This window comes from Cervus canadensis, chromosome 5, assembly GCF_019320065.1.
Source record: "Cervus canadensis isolate Bull #8, Minnesota chromosome 5, ASM1932006v1, whole genome shotgun sequence".
Taxonomy (NCBI): domain Eukaryota; kingdom Metazoa; phylum Chordata; class Mammalia; order Artiodactyla; family Cervidae; genus Cervus; species Cervus canadensis.
In genome coordinates this window covers 21,415,742-21,436,941 of record NC_057390.1, presented here as the reverse complement: position 1 = coordinate 21,436,941, position 21,200 = coordinate 21,415,742, and the positions used below count along the sequence as shown (strand labels likewise).

The following is a 21,200-nucleotide window of genomic DNA, read 5'->3' as shown; positions in this document are numbered from 1 at the left end:
ACATATTTATCTGTTCCCTCCAGAAGTTTCATCTCACTAGATGTGTGTTGCTTGTTCTGCCTGTTTTCTCTCTAGCTTTTGAGGGGCTTCCTCCCCTTAGATGTGCGCAGCACGGTTCTTTTTGAGGGAACACAGTGTGACCCCCCATATAAATGATCCCAGTATCCAGCCTGGACCCAGGCGGCCTCTCTTTGGAGCTTGGTACCTAAACCTCTGCACAAGCAGCTCAACCTTGAGTAGGCCAGTGCCATGGAAACTGAAATTTAAGCCTGGGGGTGTTAGGTATTTCTCATGTTCAATGTAAACCATTCTCCATCATACAGATCGTAAAAGCAAGGAAAATCAAATTCTATGTAAATCTTGGTTATTACTTTAAGCATTTGGAAATACGTCTCTGCTACTGTCTGTGTCCCCAGGTGTCATGACTAGAAAAGTCCTGCGGTAAAATAAGGACATTGAAAAATATTTAAGGGCAGATCACCTCATCAAAGAGGGACCATGGGGAAAAAGAGCATGGCATTTGGTACATTTTAAGTCCTTAATAAAAATTAGTTCTCATACTGCTATTAATCTTAAAATTGTCATTTAAATCATTATTCTTTTTGTTATTTTTCTGCCCCTTTATGGGGGGATCCATATGACACTCTGGTAGAATTTAGCGTCAGGGAGAAGTTTCTGAAGGACATTTTGTTTCTTTTCATCAGGTATCCCCTGGCTCTGGCTGAACCCCGCTGTCTTCTGAGCACTCTGCCTCCTCTGTAGACAGACCAAGGGACCTCTGGGCCTGGAGCTGGGGTAGGTGTCCTGCTTGCACCTTGCTGCCCTGTCTGCCCAGGACCTCTCACTGCCTTAGAAGCACATGCCATCCAGTGATCCTCGTCACCTACGGCTCTCCTGTTGTCACTGGTGTACTAGCAAACACCATTATTCCTGTCCGAAATCCTTATCAACTCAGTGTCTGCGCCGTCTGATCCCTTAGTGTCTTGCTCTGCCTGCCTCTCATGGTCTTCTATAGTCACATGCTAGAGTTTATCATAGCCAGAAAAGCATACCTTCCCCAAATCTCAAAGATGCTGCTCTTATCCTCCTTCCCACTCACTCCATCTCGTGCCCCGCCATAGTTTTTAACGCCGCGAGGCCTCCAGTCACTGGTGGCCCTGTGCTGTTCTTAGTCCAGCCGTGTCCGACTCTTTGCAGCCACGTGGGCTTAGCCTGCCAGGTGCCTATGCCCATGGGATTCTCCAGGCGAGAATACTGGAATGGGTTGCCATGCCCTTCTCCAGGGATCTTCCCGACCCAGGAATTGAACCCGGGTCTCCGGCCTTGCAGGCAGATTCTTTAGCAGCTGGGCTACCCAGGAAGCCCAGTAGGTGGCCCTGTTCACCGCCTGTACGCAGCCCTCCTTCACCACTTGGATTTTAGGTTCTATCACTACAGTCATTCCCTTGAGCATACTTGTAATTCTCCTGCTTCTTAAGTGACATAAATACTGGCGTCAAAAGAGAACTTTAACATGTTCTCCTCACGAGGTCTACCAACACACTGGAATTATAATGGATTATAATTGTTATAATCATTATAATAAATGAACTGTCCTTGTCTCACTCCATTACTTGTGTTCTGGGTTCCATCCCCTCTTGCCTCCTTAAGGACTTTTTTCTCTACTGGCTCATTCCCATCAGCTTGTGTACATGCTGTACTATCCTGCAACTTAAAATGAATTGACCTTCTCCCGAACCCACATGATCCATCAGCTCTCACCCCCTTCTCTGCTTCCCTTTAGAGAAAAACTTAGGAGCAGTCAGCCCTCCATATTTGGCGTCTACTTCTTCCTTCCCACACTCTCGTGTGTCCCCGTCCCCTCAGGCTCTTCTCACTAGCACTCCGCTGAAACCGCTCATCTTGCTTCTCCTGCTAGCACGTGGACACCCATCACTCCTGCTTGTTGGATGTTCCCCTTTCAGGACCAGTCTAGGTTCTGTGTCAGGGTACTCTACACTCATGTACACGGCTGAACCTTCATCTACCAAACATTGGTACTTAGGGGATCACCAGCATCCAGACGATAGACTTATTTTCTTTTTTATCATCTCTTAAAAACTTGAGTCACGTCAGACCATTGTCATTTTGTAATATGCCACATTGCCATCCATCCTGTTGGTTCTTCCTTTAAAATATACCCAGAATCCAACCACTTCTCCGCCACCTCCACCAATGTCACTCTTGATTCAGGCCACCATTATCTCTGCTTGGATTCCCTAACTCGCCTCCTTGTAACTCTCTTACTTTTCTGTGGTCCTTTCTCAACAGGGCAGCCAGAATGATCCCTTTGAAATGCTACATCATGTTTCTCCTCTGCTCAGAACCCTGCCGTAGTTTCCCATCCTTCAGAATCGAATCAGAATCCTTGTAACACCTACAAGATCAGACATGATGTGACACCCTCTGTCCCCCAGAGGGGAGAGTCATTAGTTTTTTTCCTCCAGATTTCCTGCTCTCCTCTCAGGTACAGAGAGGGTGGCCCCATTCCTAACCTCTTCACATTGTGTGTGTCACGCAACTGACATGCTTTCGCCAATTAAATGTTGGTGGAAATGATGTACGTAGCTTCCAGATGGCACTTTAAAAGCTAGTGCCTGATTAACTGTGTTTTCTTTGCCTCTGCTGGTGACCCCTTCACTGTTTCACTTTCCGGGTAAGAAGCAGAAGCCCCAGGTGTCATACTGTAGGCTTGTCCCATGCGCTGCAGTGTTTTGAACCTGCAGGACGTGCTGGTTGTAAATCTACACAGCCCATCTTGGTGGAGCTGCCTGGCCCCCTCTCTGATGGCATCACCATTCCCCGCCCACCCACTGTGCTTTGGCCACACTGGTCTCCTGCCTAATCTTTAAACGTGCCGAGCAGACGCCTGCACTAGGGCTTTAACTACCTGAAATTCCTCATAAAGTTTAGAAAGGAATCTTTACCCTGAAATGATTGATGCCTCAAGTTTTAGGCTTCTTGTATAATGCCTGTTATAGTAGATTTAACAGTAGCAAATCAACATTTCTATCTATAGGCTGGTGCAGTTGTTTTAGATCCGATGTGTGGACTTGGAACAATACTTTTGGAAGCTGCTAAGGAATGGCCAGTAAGTTCTAAAGTTTGGTAAACCAAGCAGTGTTTTACTTTAATCGTGTGTTGTGTATACACTTACCAATTATTTACAGGTAGATTGTCTATTTAGGGATTATTATTTTTTAATTATATGAGTTACTATTTAATTGTAGTCAAAGTAGACTATGAAAGGTTAATTAAATTACTGTGTTATTTCTTTAAATACTGTGATAAATTTAGGAAATTATGACAGAATTCCAATAACCAGTCATGACCTACATTATATGAATCCCTCAATTCCTTAGACATTTGAATTGTAAAATATTAATTGTAAAATGTTAAAAATTAATGTTTTAACATTTTACCAAAAACTCCTCAGGTTTTGGTCCTTGAAAGTTATTTTAAAGAAATATCCTAAATTTGTTTTAATCTGAATTAACAAATCTATTGATTTCATTTCTATCATTTGAAAAAATGCAGGTAGATTTTCTTAGCTACATAAAATATGGTTTTATTTGTAATTTGAATTTCTCCCCTCATAGGATGTGTATTATGTGGGCGCTGATGTCAGTGACTCACAGTTATCGGGTGCGTATGACAATCTGAAAGCTGCAGGCCTCAAGGATAAAATTGAGTTACTTAAAGTCTCTGTTATAGGTAAGATATTAAAAATGCAAACATTTGGGGGAAATAAACACATTTAGAATCATAATACAGAACAACACTCACTTTTCATATGTTCATATAAAGGTTGAATTATTTATACCTTGGAATATATCTGTAGGGCCAATACTCAGTTTACTTCTAATATTATAATTGTAACTTTTTTATTTTTCAAAAGATTCGTTATCCAGAACTGTATGTAGTTTCCCTAAGCATGTAAGTAAAAGCATGTCTTCTTAAGATGTGTTTGTTGCATCTGAACCATTTCTCATATGATAACCAGGAATCATTCAGTATAGGCATAAAATAAACAAAAATAATAATAATAGCAACAATAATTTGTTGAGAATCTGTGAATTCTTTGTGATAAACTATATGAAATGTCTTGAATTATCTTACCTTCTGCTTGCTTCAGTTGGATAGTATTCCTATGTTATGGGGAATGAGGTAACAAGCCATCCCAGTTTGCTACACCAGTACTACTCCCAGTGCTAAAACAGAAATCCTAGGGCAAACCAGGATTCATCACCCTGTGAGGCAGACGAGAGCCATCACTCCCTGTTTACTGATGAGGAGTCAGCAGCAAGAAACATGATGAGCAATCAAGTCTATGGAGTCCAAAATAATATTTCCCTAACACCCATGTTATTCAGACCGAGAGAAGCCTCACATTCCTCCTTTCTTTCCCTTGGCATGCCTTTCTCCCTTAAAAGTGACCACATGTAATTCTCAGTGAAGAAAATCCTGTTCTCTTGGCACAGTGAAAATAGGTGATAGATAAGTCTCTGTAATATAGAGAAACAGTATATTGTTAAAAATTTATTCTACTGTAGTAGGAAAGTAGTAGAAATGCATTATTAACAAAATATTAGGATAATTTTTCTATAAATGCATAATAAAGCAGCCTCAAAGAAGAAATTATATTGTTGGTTGAAGTTTCACAATTGTTTGCTGCCAGTGACTGTCTTTTCAATCTTTCTGTCGAGGTTTTTAATTGGACTCTGTGCAACATAAGTTTCTAGAGGAAGCTGAGGGATGATTGGATTAAATCAAGTTTTCATATACCCTAATTTAAGAAAGCTTTTTTTTTTTTTTTTGAGATCTTCAAGAAAAATGGAATAGCTTTATAAGTTGTTCCAGAGCAATGGTTTTTCAAACCCTTCACAGTCTCCAAAGTGCCTTGGTAGCGTGAGAAAGGAAGTACTGATTTGCCCATCAGAACATCGCTGCTGTACCAGCTCCACTTTCATCAGTTCTCGTGGGCATTTCCCATAAGATTTCACTTTAAAAACAAGCATTAAGTGCTCAACTGTTAATTAAAAAAAAAGTTTTCTGTTATACCTAGTAGCCAAATAAATCTAGCTTTTTAAAAGATTAATCTAACTGCCATGTTAAGAAAAGATTAATCTAACTGCCATGTTAAGAACAAACAGTAGAGCAAGGACGGAAACAAAGAGACTAGTCGCAAAACCATTGCAATAATCCAGGTAAATGGTGGTGGCTTAGGGCAAAGTGGTATTGGTGGAGGTGTTGAAAAGAGGTCAGACACACAGACAGACACACATATATATATGTATATACATTGAAGGTAGAGCCAACAGGATTTGTTAGTGGATTAAATGTGAGAAAAAGAACAAGGATGACTAAGCTTTCTGACTTGAACAGCTCGAGGGTGGCACTGCCATTTATGGAGTTGCGGAAAACTGCAAGAGGAACAAGTTACGAGTGGGGGCCTGTTCAGTTCCACATGATGATTGAGAACCACTAAGATCTCAGGGTAGTGGTCAACATACAGATCTGGAGTTCAGGGGAGACGGTGCACTTCACTAGTCCAGATAACATTTACATCCATGAGATCACCTAGGAAATGAGCACAAATTGAGAAGAGAGAGGCTTTCTCTGAGGATGAGATGCTTAGAGTCCTGGAGGGTGAGAATCTAGTAAAGGAACAACCAGGGATGAGAAAGTAAGAGAGAATCTGAGCAAGCATGAGCAGCTGTGTCAGATGCTGCTGGTTGGTGAAGCAAAACTCAGGCTTGTCCAGTTCCCTGGAGCAAAACTCAGGCCTGACTGGTTCCGTGGAGCAGCAGGAACAAAGGCCGGCCTGCCTGAGTGGGATCTGGAGAGAATGGGAAAAGGTAACTTGAAGACAGCTAGTTCTCATCATTCTTTTGGGTAGTTTGGCTGGTAAGGGGAGCAGAACACTTGGCGTTCTACCAGGTGTGTTGTGGTTCACACCATATTCTGCACAATTCATGAAGCTGCCAGGCTGCCCTGGCATCTGGGGAGTCGGGAAATGTTGAGAAGTGATAGGTTGGGTGTCATGAAATATATGTGGGAAATAGCGGGTGAGAAGCCCACCTTAGAGAATATGAGTGTTTTTGCTCCAGTGGCTTTATCATATATCATATGCTATAAATCCCTTTGTTTTGTAACACTGTTCTGTAACAAACCCTTTCAGCAGCAATAAGATTTTAAAAGTGCATATTTAATGAAAAATTATATACTGAGTTTCTATTTCTCAAGAAAGCTGTTGATGAACATACAACTGGAGTAAAATGTTTATTTACTTTTATCATGCACTGTGAGGGCCATGGTGATAGCAGTAACCAAATGAAATAAACTTGTTTATAGAGGCACCTAGCAGTTACTTCAAAACTTAGTCATTATTTTAAGGAGACCAAGCCAAAATAGTGTTTATCAGATGCAACAGAAAGAAATGCATTTAACTGTCACTCTGTGAAGCATGACTTTTCATTTAGATCAAATGGCCACTCTTCTAAATTAATTTTGTTCGTTTTCAATTCCAAATTTTCTTATGTATATGAACAAAATGAAGCTATGGCTATTAATTCATTGGCTCCATTAGCAGAAGACCTCTGCAGGAAGTGAAATGTTACCAGTTTTGTATTAGTGTTACCAGATCCTTCAAGAAGAAAATTAGCTAAGTCAATTCCAGTAATGGTTTAGTATTCCTCCCCGCTCCCAATTCTGGAAATTTAGGAATTTTTTTTCTGTCAGAGATAAAACATCTTTCATTATTGTGAACGCTGCTGTTGATTCAGCTCAGCACTAAACCTGTGTCTGTTTATGCATTGTTTGGTAGACCACAGCATCCTGGTGAAGATTAATGTTCTTATTAAATAAAGAAATCTATGACGCAGAAATGTACTTAGAATTTGACATGGTACTTACATAATTCATAATTACCTCCAAACAAGCTGTGATGTTCTGAATTGAAATAGTAACTTAAGTTATCAAAATAATAGACTTAAAAAATTTTTTTAATATACACAGAGTAACTGAACTGTAGGCTATCTGTAAAGATGGTTGAATGCAAAAAAAGCAGTTCAGCCTGACAATACATGCTTTTTTGTTTTCCCATCATTTGTTGGGTTTTAAAATGTTTAATCCGAGTTTAAAATGGAAAAAAGACAGTCTCTTTAGCAAATGGTACTGGAAAAGTTGGACAGCTGCGTGTAAATCAGTGAAGTTAAAACACATCCTCATACTGTGCACAAAAATAAACTCAGAATGGCTTAAAGACAAACGTAACCCTGGAGGTGGGAGAGAGGCTTAAGAGGGATGAGATATATGTATAATTGTGACTGATTCGTAGTGTTGTATGGCAGAAACCAACACAACATTGTAAAGCAATTATCCTCCAATTAAAAAAAAAAAAGATATAATACCATAAAACTGCTATCCTAGGAGAGAGCGTAGGCAAAGCATTCCCCGACATAAATTGTTATCAATGTTTTCTTAGGTCAGTCTCCCAAGTAGTAGAAATAAAAATAAACAAAGGGACCTAACCAAACTTATAAGCTTTTGCACAAAGGAAAAAAACACAAAAAGACAACCTACAGAACGAGAGAAATAATTATAAATGATGCATCCAACAAGTGCTTTATCTCCAAAATAAACAGCTCATACAACTCAACAACAACCACCAAAAAAAAAAAAAAAAAAAACCAATCCAAGGAAAGAAAAAAAATGAACAGAATACCTTAATAGACATTTCTCCAGAGGATAGATGGCCAATAGGCACATGAAAAGATGCTCAACATCACTAAGTATTAAAGAAATACAAATCAAAACTACAACTAGGCACCACCTCACACTGGTCAGAACGGTCTTCATTAAAAAGTCTACAAATAACAAGCGTTAGAGAAGATGTGGAGAAAAGGGAACCCTCCTACACCATTGGCGGGAATGTGAGTTGGTGCAGTCACCATGGAAAACAGTAGGGAGGTTCCTCAGAAAACTAAAAATAGAATTATCATATGATCCACCAATCCCACTACGGGGCATATATACTCGGACAAAAGTATAATTCAAAGAGATACATGCACCCGAATGTTCATAGCAGCACTATTCACAACAGGCAAAACTTGGAAAGAACCTAAATGTCCATCGACAGATGAATAGGTAAAGAAGATGTGGTATATACGTGTGTGTGTGTGTGTGTGTGTGTGTGTGAGATGAAATACTGCTTAGCCATAAAAAAGATGAAATAATGTCATTTGCAGCAACATGGATGCAACTAGAGATGATCATACTAAGTGAAATAAGTTAGAAAAAGACAAATAATATCACTTACATGAGGAATCTTAAAATATGGCACAAATGAACACAACAGAAAACAATTTTTCTATCCACAAAACAAAAACAGACTCATAGACGGGGAGATCAGACTTGTGATTGTCAAGGGGAAGAGATGAGGGAGCAGGACGGACTGGGAGTTTGGAGTTGGTAGATGCAAACTGTTACATTTAGAATGGATAAACAACGAGGTCCTACTGTATGCCACAGGGAGCTGTATTCAGTCTCCTGGGATAAACCATAATGGAAAAGAATATAAGCAAAGAACTGTATGTGTATAACTGAGTTACTTTGGTCTACAGCAGAGATTGACACAACATTGTAAATCAGCTATACTTCACTTTTCTTAAAAATGTTTAAACTTTTGAAAAATTACTTTGTATATCAGCCAGAGTATCTTATAAACATGCTATAAACTTTTTAAAATAAACTAGTTGCCTAATTGTAGTTGCATTTTTTTTCAGAATTCATTGGAAAGTTGTAATCGAAGAATTCAACAAATGGAGTGCAAAAAAAACTTTTAAGTTTTAAAAATTTTTGATAAATTGCAGTCATTAAAAACAAAACTGGCAACAGCACTTTAAAATCATCTCCCAGATGCCAAACTATATTTTGCATATTCAAGACTAATTATAGACTTCTGAATTAGAAATACACGTTGAAATTTCAACTTCATTGAAGTATTTGTATTCTCTATTTTATGAAATCAAAAAGAATAGTATAAATAGAAAAATTTCACCAGCAGCAATCAAATAAAGAAAAGGCATAATCTAATGCGGTAAACTTCAAAATCTGCCCGTGATGGAAACAAAGTTATAGCGCAATAGCCAATGAAATAGTGGCTACTTAGAAGGTTACTAAGGCAAAGTGGGACCCAGAAATATCATGCTCAACCAAGGTGTCATTTTACTACAAAGATATTTTCAAATATAACAAGTTCAGGCAACGTTTCACTAACAAGCCTGTCAGAGGGGGAAAATTATTAAAAATTAATAAAACCCAGACATTTAAGAGATGAACCAACTGAGGAATAGAGAAAGCCAAAGTGAAATGACTGGTCACGAGGATTGAATCAAATATACAACTATTTGAGCAACTGAGAATTACAAGACAGAATGCCATTGTTACAAACCTAGATGATGGAAAGAATAACAAAGTACAGTGAAAGAAAATATAAAAAAGGGTGTGCTCAACCTTGTAAAAGTTTACCCAGTCTTTTGTATATGTATATACATGAAAGTTATTTTAAAGGCTCTTAAAACTTTTGGGGAGAAAATATCTTAGGGCTATATCCTGGTTTTAAGCAGTTCTTACTCAAACTTATCCCAAGAGGAGGGAGTAAATAGAGTTTTATTCAAGACATACCAGTCCTTTACCTTTTTTTTCATCCTGCAGAGATGATTTTTTTACTTGTTTGTTTTAAGTTATGTTTCTATTTCAGAATTTTATCTCCTTAGTTACAAACTCTTTATTCACAGGCAATTCAAACATTTAATAATTTAAAAGATTATACTGTGTGTTGACTCTTACGGGTCAGGTGCTCGTGATTTTAGGAGTTTTATGCATCAGCATCTCTGGAAGTGGGGCCAGCAGTTTGCGTTCTACCAGGCCCTTCAGTTGATTCTGATCCACAGTAAATATCAAGGTTGGTTGTAGGGCCCAAGATTTTGGGCCCTAGTTCCAGGTGATACTGATGGTGCTTCTCTGGGGACCGCACATTGAGAAACACTGCTAAGGGAAAGGCAAGTTCGAAAGAGACCCATCTGGAAGTAGCCCCACTAGGTCTTTGAGGAGCGGTGAGAAGGAATTGCTAAGTTCTGCAGAGCTTCCTGGAAGGATCCTGACCCGCTGGCTCCACCTGGCGGTCATCTCCTTATACACACTAGACAGGGCGTTGTAAATACTAACAGCTGACAATCACTGACTGCTCATTGTGTGCCAGGCAATGTCTGTTGATCTTTCTGTAGGTTCCTCACATGTTAACTTCTGAGATAGGTACTTCTCCCATTTTACAGATGAGAGAAGTAAAGCAATAATTTCCCAAAGTCGCACAGCTGGTAAGTGGCAGAGCCAAATGCAAGCTGACACCAGAGCCTGCACAAAAGCTCAGATTATTTTCTGTTCTATTACTGGAAGATGGCACTGGTTCTATGTAAAAGATTAGTCTCTTCTGTCTCAGTGATGTTTATTCCTTCATCTTCTAAAACGATTTAAAGCGGTTCGGTAAATTATAATACAGAGTAGAAAAGTTGCAAATGAAAATAGACTAACCAGAAGGGGAAAAAATCCAAACCTGAAGATGGGCAACTCATGTTTGTTGTGTGTTTATGTAAGCCAAAGACTTGGGCTCGATCTCAAGAGTAAATTACTGCCTGGTTCCTCATGTATAAACATTTGATAACCATGTTTCCTCATTGTCTTTAGTAGTTTTCAAGTATAGTTATAGTGTTCAAATGGGTGTGTCCTATATCAGTGTGTGTGTGTGTGTGTGTGTGTGTGTGTTCAGTTTGCTCAATCATATCTGACTCTTTGCAGTCCCATGGACTGTAGCCCACTAGGCTCTTCTGTCCATGGGATTTCCCAGGCAAGAATACTGGATTGGGTTGTCATTTCCTCCTCCAGGGAACCTTTTAGACCCAGGGATAGAACTCACATCTCTTGTGTCAGCAAGCAGATTGTTTACCACTGAGCCACCTGGGAAGCCCCATTCTATATCAATACCCTAAAACTAAATGAACAAAGAAAGTGATAGTCACTCAGTCGTGTCCGAATCTTTGCCACCCCATAGACTGTAGCCCACCAGGTTCCTCTCTCCGTGGGGTTTCTCCAGGCAAGAATACTGGAGTGGGTTGCCATTCCCTTCTCCAGGGATCTTCCGGACCCAGGTATCGAACCCAGGTCTCCTGCACTGCAGGCGAATTCTTTACCGTCTGAGCCACCATGACATTAAAACGTGACTTGGAACAAAAGATTTCCTGCCTAGTTTTAACAAAATACTACCCCATTACTTGTCTTCTAACAACCCACTCTTTCTTCTATTAGCAAGTGTTCATTCATTAGACTTTGCCCGATAACAGGATTTTTGTTTTGTTTTTAAATTTCCTGCCAACAAAAATTTGTATTCAGAATAGTAAAGACTATTTAAATTCTATTGTATTTCTATAGAATTAGGTGCTGTCTGAAATTAAAATAATTATTTAAATTTAGATGATGGTAGAAGTATAAGAAGTACAGAGTGAAAAGTATATTCAGAAAATGTGGAAGTTAAGATTGGGTGTATTACCTTAAGTTAATTTCTGAGAATAAAATGTAAAGTTGAGAAAGAAATTTAGATTTGATAATAAAACACTATATTTTGCTTTAGTGATGTCATTTGCTTGATTTTTGATTGTTTAACTTTTTCTCTAGTCTTAGGACTTCAGTGGATGTTCTTAACCTTTGGGGTTGCCATTAAAAATACAATGAAAAAAAAAAATGAAAAAAAAAAAAAATACAATGAAACCTATCGGTCACTTCTCTTAAAAACAAATAGATCTAAAAATAGATTTTATATATGATTGTGAAAAGAAAAATGAAAGTTATAGGATATAATTTTGTAAAAGGCTTTTCTAGGCATCCTAATATATTTCTTCTTGGATCCAGCAATTTTCTTTTCATGTAATATTTTTAAAGAGTTTAACTTTCTGGTTAATTTAAAATTCTGCTTAACTTATGTCACATTTTATTACACTTGAAAAACCACTTTTCAAGAACAGAATACAACAAATGCGCCGTCTATTTTTAGTGATTCTGAAAACCTTCAAGATCTTGTCATTCCTTAGAAACAATATTAGAAGCCTTAAATTTTATTTGGTATGCAAAAATAATCCTGCGTACTTCAGTTTTCTCATATTTAGGTTGTAAATGTTTGAACTTACTGTGATAGAATTTTCTCATTTTTGTATTTCAGAATTGCCATTACCTTCAGAAAGTGTCGATATTATTATTTCTGATATTCCATTTGGAAAAAAGTTTAAGTTAGGAAAAGGCATCAAAAGGACTGTGCAGGAGATGGAAAGGTAAGTTGTTAAGTGTCTTTCCAAAACCTTTGAGCCATGGGGCATTTAACCAAAATGTACTGTAGCTCTTCAGTTAAGATTTGATTACATTTTAGTAATTTCCTAGAGTTCTTATAGCTTAATTTTCTAAGGTTTCAAAACAGAAGTTTATATAGTTATAAACTTGATATAGTTATTCTGTATCATCATACTATAAATTTTATTCAGGAAAAGATAATAATTTTTCATTATAGCCAAAAATTTGAAAGTCTAAAATAATGACATATATTTCAGTCACTGAGCTAGTTAATTTACATATTTACTTCTAATTCTCCCCCCAGCCCTGCCTCCTCTGTGTTAATCCCCCACATTTTACAGGAGAGAAACCAGGACCCAGAAATATTATCCTTCTCAAGATCACAGAGCTACTGAGCTACTGAGAACTTACATACGAAACATTTAGTCATATAGAATGGATGCCTTCATTGTTGGTTTGAAATGAAAATGCAGAAGTGCTAGTCATGTAATGTTTCTAAGGTCAACCTCAGGGAATATAATGCAGTGGAGTGAAAGTGTTTCTGTGAGAGGTTCCAACAGTGAGACCTGAATATGAATTTTCCTGATCATTTCAGTTGATAAAGGAGAGAACCTAGAACACTCAGAGGGATGAAGGGACATGGATCAGGGGTCAGTTTGTATAAATTGTCTCAACTGAGTGTTTGATGGTGCAGGACGACATAGTACACGGTCAGGAGCCTGTGCGCAACCCTCTTCCGCAGTTACCTGACTTGTAACTCGGACACTTCCTGAGCTCCTGTATCCCCTTCTGCTTAATGGAGCATTCCCCTCGAGATTTTGCAATGCTGATTTCATATTAACATCATTTCAGGAGCTTCTGAAAAACACTGATACCCATTCTCCACTCCTCCTCACTGAGGCTTTGATTTAATCAGTCCAGGGTAGAGCCTGGGCATCCAGTATTTCTTAGTATCTCCCAAGGCGATTCTGTGGTGCCGCCAGGATTAATAACCACAGCCTTTGTGCCTAGCGAGGTAACTTACCAGTTGTACTATTAAGCTAGCCCATGGTGAGATACTACTGTCAGAGCATGTTACACTTAATAGGAAACTTTCCACCCAACCTGGAACTTTCCACTAGTGGTGGTGGCCTAGCCTACCTGATGGTCTAGTGCTGTGTGTTTTAAACATCTTCACAAGTCACTGGAGGGCAGTCCAATTGCCCTCCATTTCAATGTCCAAAGGACATTGAAAATGTCCTTTCATTGCTAGTAAAATTAGACCAGCCTGACTTTCTCTCGGTCAGTTTTGATTTTTATTCTAAGTAACTGAAAATGAAACTAATAGATATGACCACCCTCACATTGTTTCGGGAAATTTAAATATTTTCGCGAGAATCAGGAAGACATTCAAGATTTCCCATGTAATTCAGCTGCCTCCCAGAAAGCAAAATGGTACTGATGAACCTATTTGCAAGGAAGGAATGGAGATGAAAATGTAGAGAATGGACTTATGGACACTGTCACAGAGGGAGAGAGTAGGATAAATAGAAAAAGTAGTGACAACGTATATGCACTATCGTGTGTAACATGGATAGCTGGTGAGAAGATGCTCTGTGACACAGGGAGCCCTGTCTGGTGCTCTGTGGTGGGATGGGGAGGGATGGGATGGGGGAGAGGGGGGTAGCTCTAGAGGGAAAGGATGTATATATAATTACAGCTGATTTGAACTGTATGGTAGAAACCAACACAACATTGTAAAAATTAAAAAAGCAAAATTTTTAAAAATAAATAAAATTTAGAATAAAAAAAGTATGCTTTTGGACATAAGGAACATTCCTGGATCCTATGACCAAGCTTCCTTTGCCACATGCCCTCAGCCTTCATGGTTTGGCCTGTGACTTTTTCTGGTTTGAGGTTTTATACAGGCCATATATTGTAACACAATGGTGAAGAGCATAGTCTCTGGAGTCAGAATACTCAATAGTTCTTCTGTCATTTCTGTCATAGGCACATTGCTCAGTCACCCTGTGCCTCATCTTTAAATAATAGTACCTACTTGACAGCACTGGCCTGAGGAGTCAGTAGATTTAAAGCTCTTAGGACAGTGCTGATTTTCCAGGCCAGAATACTGGAGTGAATAGCTGTTCCCTTCTCCAGGGGATCTTCTCAAGCCAGGGATCAAACCCAGGTCTCCCACATTGCAGGTGGATTCTTTGCCAGCTGAGCCACAAGGGAAGCAAGGACAGTGCTAGGTGCCTAGAAAGCTCTCAGTAATTGTTAGCTCAGGCCTGATTTTTCAGTGTAGAACACTTCCAGTGCTTTTGAGAAATAGGTGGGGATATATATAAATATATCTAAAGTACATATAACTTTTTTCCCAATGATTTACCAGTAGTTTAGGCTCTAGATATAAAGTGGAAGGGAATGGAGGGCAATTATATTAAAAATAAGAAAAAATACAAAATAAACATGTTTATAATAGGCAATGGAAATATTTGGTCCTGAGTGTTACAGAGCACTGGATTCTTCAAGAAAGAACAGGCAATCAGAATTTTAACTTGTAGGACAGATGATTGCTCTGGTGGTGTGAGCACTGCACTCTCAGCTCAATTATTTCCTCCTTTAATTTACTTCAGCAATAACAGTTTCATGTATGCAGAGGAGAAATACAGAGAAGTATAATATTTGAGCTTTCTTCTCAACCAGATGAGCAAAATTAGAGAGTTAACTTGTTCGGCTTAAAGGAAGAAGTCACTAAATGCCCAGATTTGAGGTGGATTCATGGAAGAAGCATGATCTCAGTGAAATTTAGAAATTTGCAAAGAATGAAAAAGGAGACCACACCATGTTTTATACATGCAGATATTCAGCAAGTATTTCTTGGGTAATAATGAAGCAAAAAGCATGTTCAAAAAACAATGAATATACCAGACTGCTTGGAATTGAGATGAGTGGTAGAAGGTTAAGGCCTAATGCCATCCAAGTTCAAATAAGTTGGGTATTTGTGTCATCTACCCCTAGTCTTGCAGGTTCACATGTAAAAGAGAAATCTCTTTTATGTTTTTTGATACAGAGCTTCCCCAACTTATTGACCACATAATTCTAGTTGGTTTCTTTTTTATATATACAAGAAATAATCTCTCATACTATCCTAGTGTTTAGAGGAATACAGTTTGGGACATATTGCTTTATAATTTCTGAATAGCTTTCTTAGTAAGAAATTTATGTGTATATGAATGTGGAAAGATGCTTAGAAGGACATTTTATCAAAAATGGTCATCTCTGAGTAGATTCCGGGTGATTTTTACTTTCTTATTTTCTTCCATTATGTGAAATAAGTTACAATGAATTAATTGGTGAATGTCCTGTTAGACACCATTCCATGTACACATACACAAATAGATGTTTTCAATTTTATATTAATAGGATCATCCTTAATTTACCTCACTGTATAATCTGCTTTCTTTTTTCCACTCAGAAATATCTCATAAATCTTTCTGATCAGTTGTTATAATGTACATAATAATTTTCAGTGGTTGCCACAGTGGTTGCATTATATATATATATACCATTATGTAGCCTATAGAACTCAGGGATGGGTATGTAGGTAACGTCCACCATTTCATTTTAATAAAGAATAACATTCTGAGCCATCTTTGCACAAGCAGTTTTTCAAACTGACTATAATGATGAAGTTATTTAAAACCACAGTGCCTCTGTTTCTTCATCTGCAAAATGGATATGGCAACAGAATATACTTGAATTGCATTTGACACCATTCATTCCCGTCTTGAAACTCTGCTCCTCTGGCTTCCGTGATATCACCATAGTTCAGACCTTCTCCTTGGCTGTTTCATGGGCTCTTCCTTCTCCATCCTTCCTTGAATGTTAAGTCCCTGTTCCTTGACCCCTTTTCTCTCCTCTGTCTCTTCTTCCGGCCTAGGTGATCTCATGACCCATTGTTGCTTTGTGTTTGTTAAGCTCCTTTAGTTGTGTTGGACTCTTTGTGACCCCATGGATTGTAGCCCACCTGGCTCCTCTGTCCATGAGATTTCTCAGGCAAGTGTACTGGAGTGGGTTGCCATTTCCTCCTTCAGGGGATCTTTACCACCCAGGGATCGAACCTGCCTCTCATGTCTCCTGCATTGGCAGGTGGGTTCTTTGTCACTAGCACCACCTGGCTTTATCTACCATTTATTATGGGAAACTCAAATCTCCACCTTCAACCCTGGTCTCTCTGACAACCTCCAGGCCCTACGCCCGGCTGTCTGTTGGCCCCACGCTCAGCATGTTCCAGACAGAGCTCCTCCATCCCCTCATCCCGCCCGCTCTGGTTCCCCCTCCAGTGGACTACCTTCAGTACCTCCTCCTCTCCACAGCTTCCTGTCTTTGCTCCCTTCCTGCCTCGCGGATCCCTTGCTCCCGTCCCCCGGTCCCTCGGCCCAGCTCACTCCTGCTTGTCCGTCACACCCACTGTAGCTCTTCTCACCCACGCTGAGTGCCCAGGTCTGGGTCCCACCCGAGGTGTTTCCGGAGCCCCTCACACTCGCCTTGATAGTGGCGTTGGCCACACGTGCTCTGTAGCTCTTGCTTGCCTCCCTCTCCCACTGCTCAGTCATCTTTTTAGGAACTCGGGACTGTTTGCCATTATCCATCACTGTTTCCACATAAGTGCTGTGTAGACTTGGGTCAGACGATTGAGAAAGTGAGTCCTCCTCCACAGGCTGACATTTCCGGGTCTTCCCTGTTGCCTTTTCTTTGTATTTGTCCTCACTCCTTCCTGGGGACTTTGTTCTGCTGTTGTTCAGCCTGCTGCCTTTCATGTACTCAGATTCCTCAGGATCCTTTCATTTGCCTTTTCCTTTGTACAATCACTTATTAAACTGTGACTACAAATTACTTTGAGGCTTGCCTTTTAAATAGAGTAAAAATAGATAATTAAAGCAGATTTGTACTAGTGATTTCATAATTACTATAATGAATATGCATTATGGAAGATACTACCTAATTATCAAAATCCTCGCATTTAAATGGCTAAAATTAAATTTCAAATTAAGAACACCAAATATTTTAAACAAAGTGGGATTGTTTGTTGTCTACAAAGAAATACTCATACTAATTACCTTTTTTTTTTTTTTTTGGCCCAGAGTGCTTCGTGTTGGTGGGATCATCGTGCTGTTACTCAGCGAAGATCACCACAGGCACCTTAAGGGCGGTGAGGCGAGTAGCAGCCCTTTGGATTCCCAGGGCGGCCGCACAGAGGATCCTGGAGGCGAAGAGCGCTTGACTGGTGCAGAAAAAGCGGCTGGATCAGAGCCAGCGCCATCCTCATCCGCAGCCAGCAGCCAGGAGCGCTGGGACAGAATGCCACCGCTTGGCTCTTTGGTGCCAGTGGACTGCTACAGAGTGAGCCTTGGGAAAACAGACGCACTCATCTCCAAGTATAAGAAGTCGTACTCGCCTGGGCGATCGCGGGCTTGCTGCTTCTGAGTCCTTACATGTCAGCTGAACAGAGTAGAAAAGGCAGTCGTCTCAGGGATCTTAACAGTGCCAGAGGGTTCCAAGTCAACAGATTCCCCTAAAACAGGGTTGTGGCTCCTGGACACCTGTTCTTCCATAAGAACTTCCATCTAACACTCTGAAGAGTGTTTCTGACAGAGGATAATTAACAGATACTTGAACTAAAGGACTCTCAAACTTGCCCTTCTGTCAAAATGTGAACAGGTCTGCTCTGCCCACACTGTTTCTAAGCAGAAGCTTCAGCTTCAAAGCCAAGGTTTTCAGAGGCTCACCGTAAAGTGTATCTCAATCATCACAAATTTGATAATATCTTCACTGTCAGGTTTTTTGAAACATAGAAATTTTATTTTTTGATATCAACTTCTTTTGATATTTAACTTGATTTTTTTTGAACCTATAATTTTCTTCTCCATTTGAATGAAAAGAACTTTTATTGGCAGTACATTTTTTATGTCCCATATTATGTAAAGCATCAGTGGGAATAATAATATGAATTAAACCAATAGGCTCCAACATGATGGAAAGTAAAGTTTTGGTTTTTTCCTAAAAGCATTATCACTTCATTCCTATTTAAATTAAATGCATCCTTTGTGTTCACTTCTTAAAGAAACAGGAAGTTGATGAAAAATATGATTTTTTTTCCCATAGCCTAACATAGCTTCATGGCTGCTTTAGTACCATTTGAACAATGTTTCCATTTTGGGGAAAATTCTCACCTTGTGAATCCCACCTCTCCAAAATAGAAGCAAAAACTTGTTTTCTGCCCAGGGTGCAACGTGTAGCCTCAGCTCAGTTATCAAGGTCCACTGTCAGTGTGGGGCGAGTGGGGTACAGGTGATACGTGGGGTTTTTACCTGAGAGCACTTCATAGCAGGCCCAGTGGGACGGTAACCTGTTGTGTATTCATACAGTAAATATTCACTGCAAACCTACTATCTGCCAAGGCACTTTCTCAGCCCTTGGAGCTATCAGTAAACCAAGCAAATCCCTGCCCTCATAGGATTTAAATCTAGTGGGGGAGACAGATAAGAAATGATAGACATTTATTTACTAGGTTAAAAGGTAACCTAGCAAAGATAACCTAGATAAGTGGAGGGACCTTGCAGGGAGAAAATAAAGCAGAGTAGTGATGGGAACACAGGAGGATGGGGGCACATGTTTTGCATTCTTCTTACAACAGCTCCAGCTTCACTGAAAATGTGAGATTTGAGCAAATATTTAAAGGACATGGAAGAGTGTTCCAGGCATATGGAACAGCCATTGCAAAGGCCCTGTGGCGAGAGAGTGCCTGGTGTGTTTGAGGAACAGCAGAAAAGCACATGTGGCTGGAGGAGAGTGAGTAACGGGGGAGAATGAGAAGTTAAAGAGAAAGTGAGGGGCAGGTGAGGGTGGGAGGGGTTGGTGGGTGGGTTAAATCACATAGGACCTTGAAGACTACAGGAAGACTTTGACTCAACAGCAGTGTAGAGTTTTTAAAAAGTCACAATCTAACATACATTGTAGGCTCACTGTGACTACTGTATGGCACATCGATTGTAGGGAGGCAAGGGTGGAAGTAGAGAGGCCAGTTGGGAAGTTTTGCAATAATCCAGGCAAGAGAAGATGGTAGCTTGCCCCAGGATGGAGGCAGCATAGGTAGTAAGAAGCAGCTAGATTCTGGATGTATTTTGTAAGTAGAACCAGCAGGATCTGCTGATGGAGAAGACGCAGGAATGACCACAAGATTTTTGGCCAAGCACCTGGAACAGTGGAGTTTTCCAGAGAACTGTCCAGGGAACAACAACATGGGAAGAGCAGGCTTGGTATGAGATATCAGAAGTTCAGGTTAAGACTTGCTTGCTTTGAGATATATATTAAACATTCAAGTGGAGGAGCTGAGTAGGCAATTGAATAAATAATCTGCAGTTTAAGCTGAAGGTCTGTTCTGGAGATGGAAATTTGGGAATTTGCAGCATAAAGTTGCCATGAAACTGAATGGGGTCACCAAAGGATGGAGTGGAGGGAGGAAAGGAAGAGGAGCAGGGCTGAGCCCTGGGTTCCTTCAACAGAAGAGGGATCTGCAAGGGAGACAGAAGGAACAAGCCGTGAGGGAGGAGGGAAACAAGAGCAGTTGCCTGGAAGGCAGATAGAGTATGGTGGAGGGAGTGACCAACTACTGAATACCGCTAACCAGTCTAGAAAGAGGACTGGAAATTGACCATTGGATTTAACAATGAAGAGGTCATGTGGGACCTTGATAATGGGAGTTTTGGTGTTGTAGAGAAGGAGAAAAACCACACTGGATTGGGCTTCAGAGAAAACAGGAAAAGAACCAGAGGTAGTGTGTATAGGCAACTCCTTCAACTAGTTTTGCTGAAAAGAGAGCAAAAACTGGAGATAATAGTTGGTAGGGGACATGGTGTTGAAACAATGATTTTTTTTTTTAAGATGAGAGAAGTAGCAGCATTTTTTTTATGTTGATGAGACTGTTCCAAGAAAGGTAAAAAACTGATGAGCCAGGAAGAGGGGGCCAAATGGTAGAACGTCCTTGAATAAGGAGGTGGCATGAGTCCATACATAGAGGAATAAGCTTTCGATAAGAGCGTGAATGATTTCTCCATGGTTACAAGTGGGAAGAAACATACAGGCATGTCTGCTATAATATGATAAATGTGTTCCTGAACACTTTTTCAGTCCAAAATCCATGCACTAAAAATAACAATTTATGGAAAAATAGGGTTGGGGCAGACCATTCCAACCTATCCAACTTTGCGAACTGCACGCTAGCAAAAACTGACATAGTTGTTTTTTTTTAAGCCTTATATTTCATATAAATAAATCAGAAAATAAAGGACTCCACCTTCCCAAGAAAAGGGCAAAGACAGCCTGCTAGAATTTAGGAAAAGGAAGGATAGAAGCTGCTGAGTCACACCAACGGGTGGCCATTTCCTTCTCCAGGGGATGTTCCTAACCCAGGGATCAAATGCACATCTCCTGTGTCTCCTGCATTGCAGGCAGATTCTTTACCCACTGAGCCACCAGGGAAGCCCCCTCCAAGACAGAACCTGTGGCCAAACCACCACGACCAGGAAGGACCAGGAAGGACCAGGAAGGAGCGGCGTTACGTCAAGTACCTTATTCTGCAGCTCGTCCATTCAGCTCACCCCATTGGCGTCCTTCCCATTCGGCAGCTTTTATCTGGTGGAACAAAATATTAATGTGCTGGGGAAAAAAATCACTTGTGATCCAACCCAATTTCCATATTACAGTGACATCATCCCCCT

At 40.0% G+C, this 21,200-nt stretch overlaps 1 protein-coding gene across 4 annotated transcripts in view; it reads left to right on the top strand.

The window, feature by feature from the left end:
- The window catches only part of THUMPD2 (THUMP domain containing 2), a 37,365-nt gene extending 18,879 nt beyond the window's left edge, over positions 1 to 18,486 (top strand). For 3 of the 4 annotated variants that reach the window (XM_043468401.1, XM_043468403.1, XM_043468402.1), the window contains 4 exons: positions 3,059 to 3,130; positions 3,639 to 3,753; positions 12,311 to 12,419; positions 17,565 to 18,486. In XM_043468401.1, coding sequence (XP_043324336.1) covers positions 3,059 to 3,130; positions 3,639 to 3,753; positions 12,311 to 12,419; positions 17,565 to 17,907 — 639 coding nt within the window. In that variant the 3' untranslated portion in view covers positions 17,908 to 18,486. Of the gene's footprint in view, positions 1 to 3,058; positions 3,131 to 3,638; positions 3,754 to 12,310; positions 12,420 to 17,564 lie in introns of those variants that run through there. The other variant, XM_043468404.1, reaches the window with a different exon arrangement.
- The last annotated feature ends 2,714 nt before the right edge of the window (positions 18,487 to 21,200 follow it).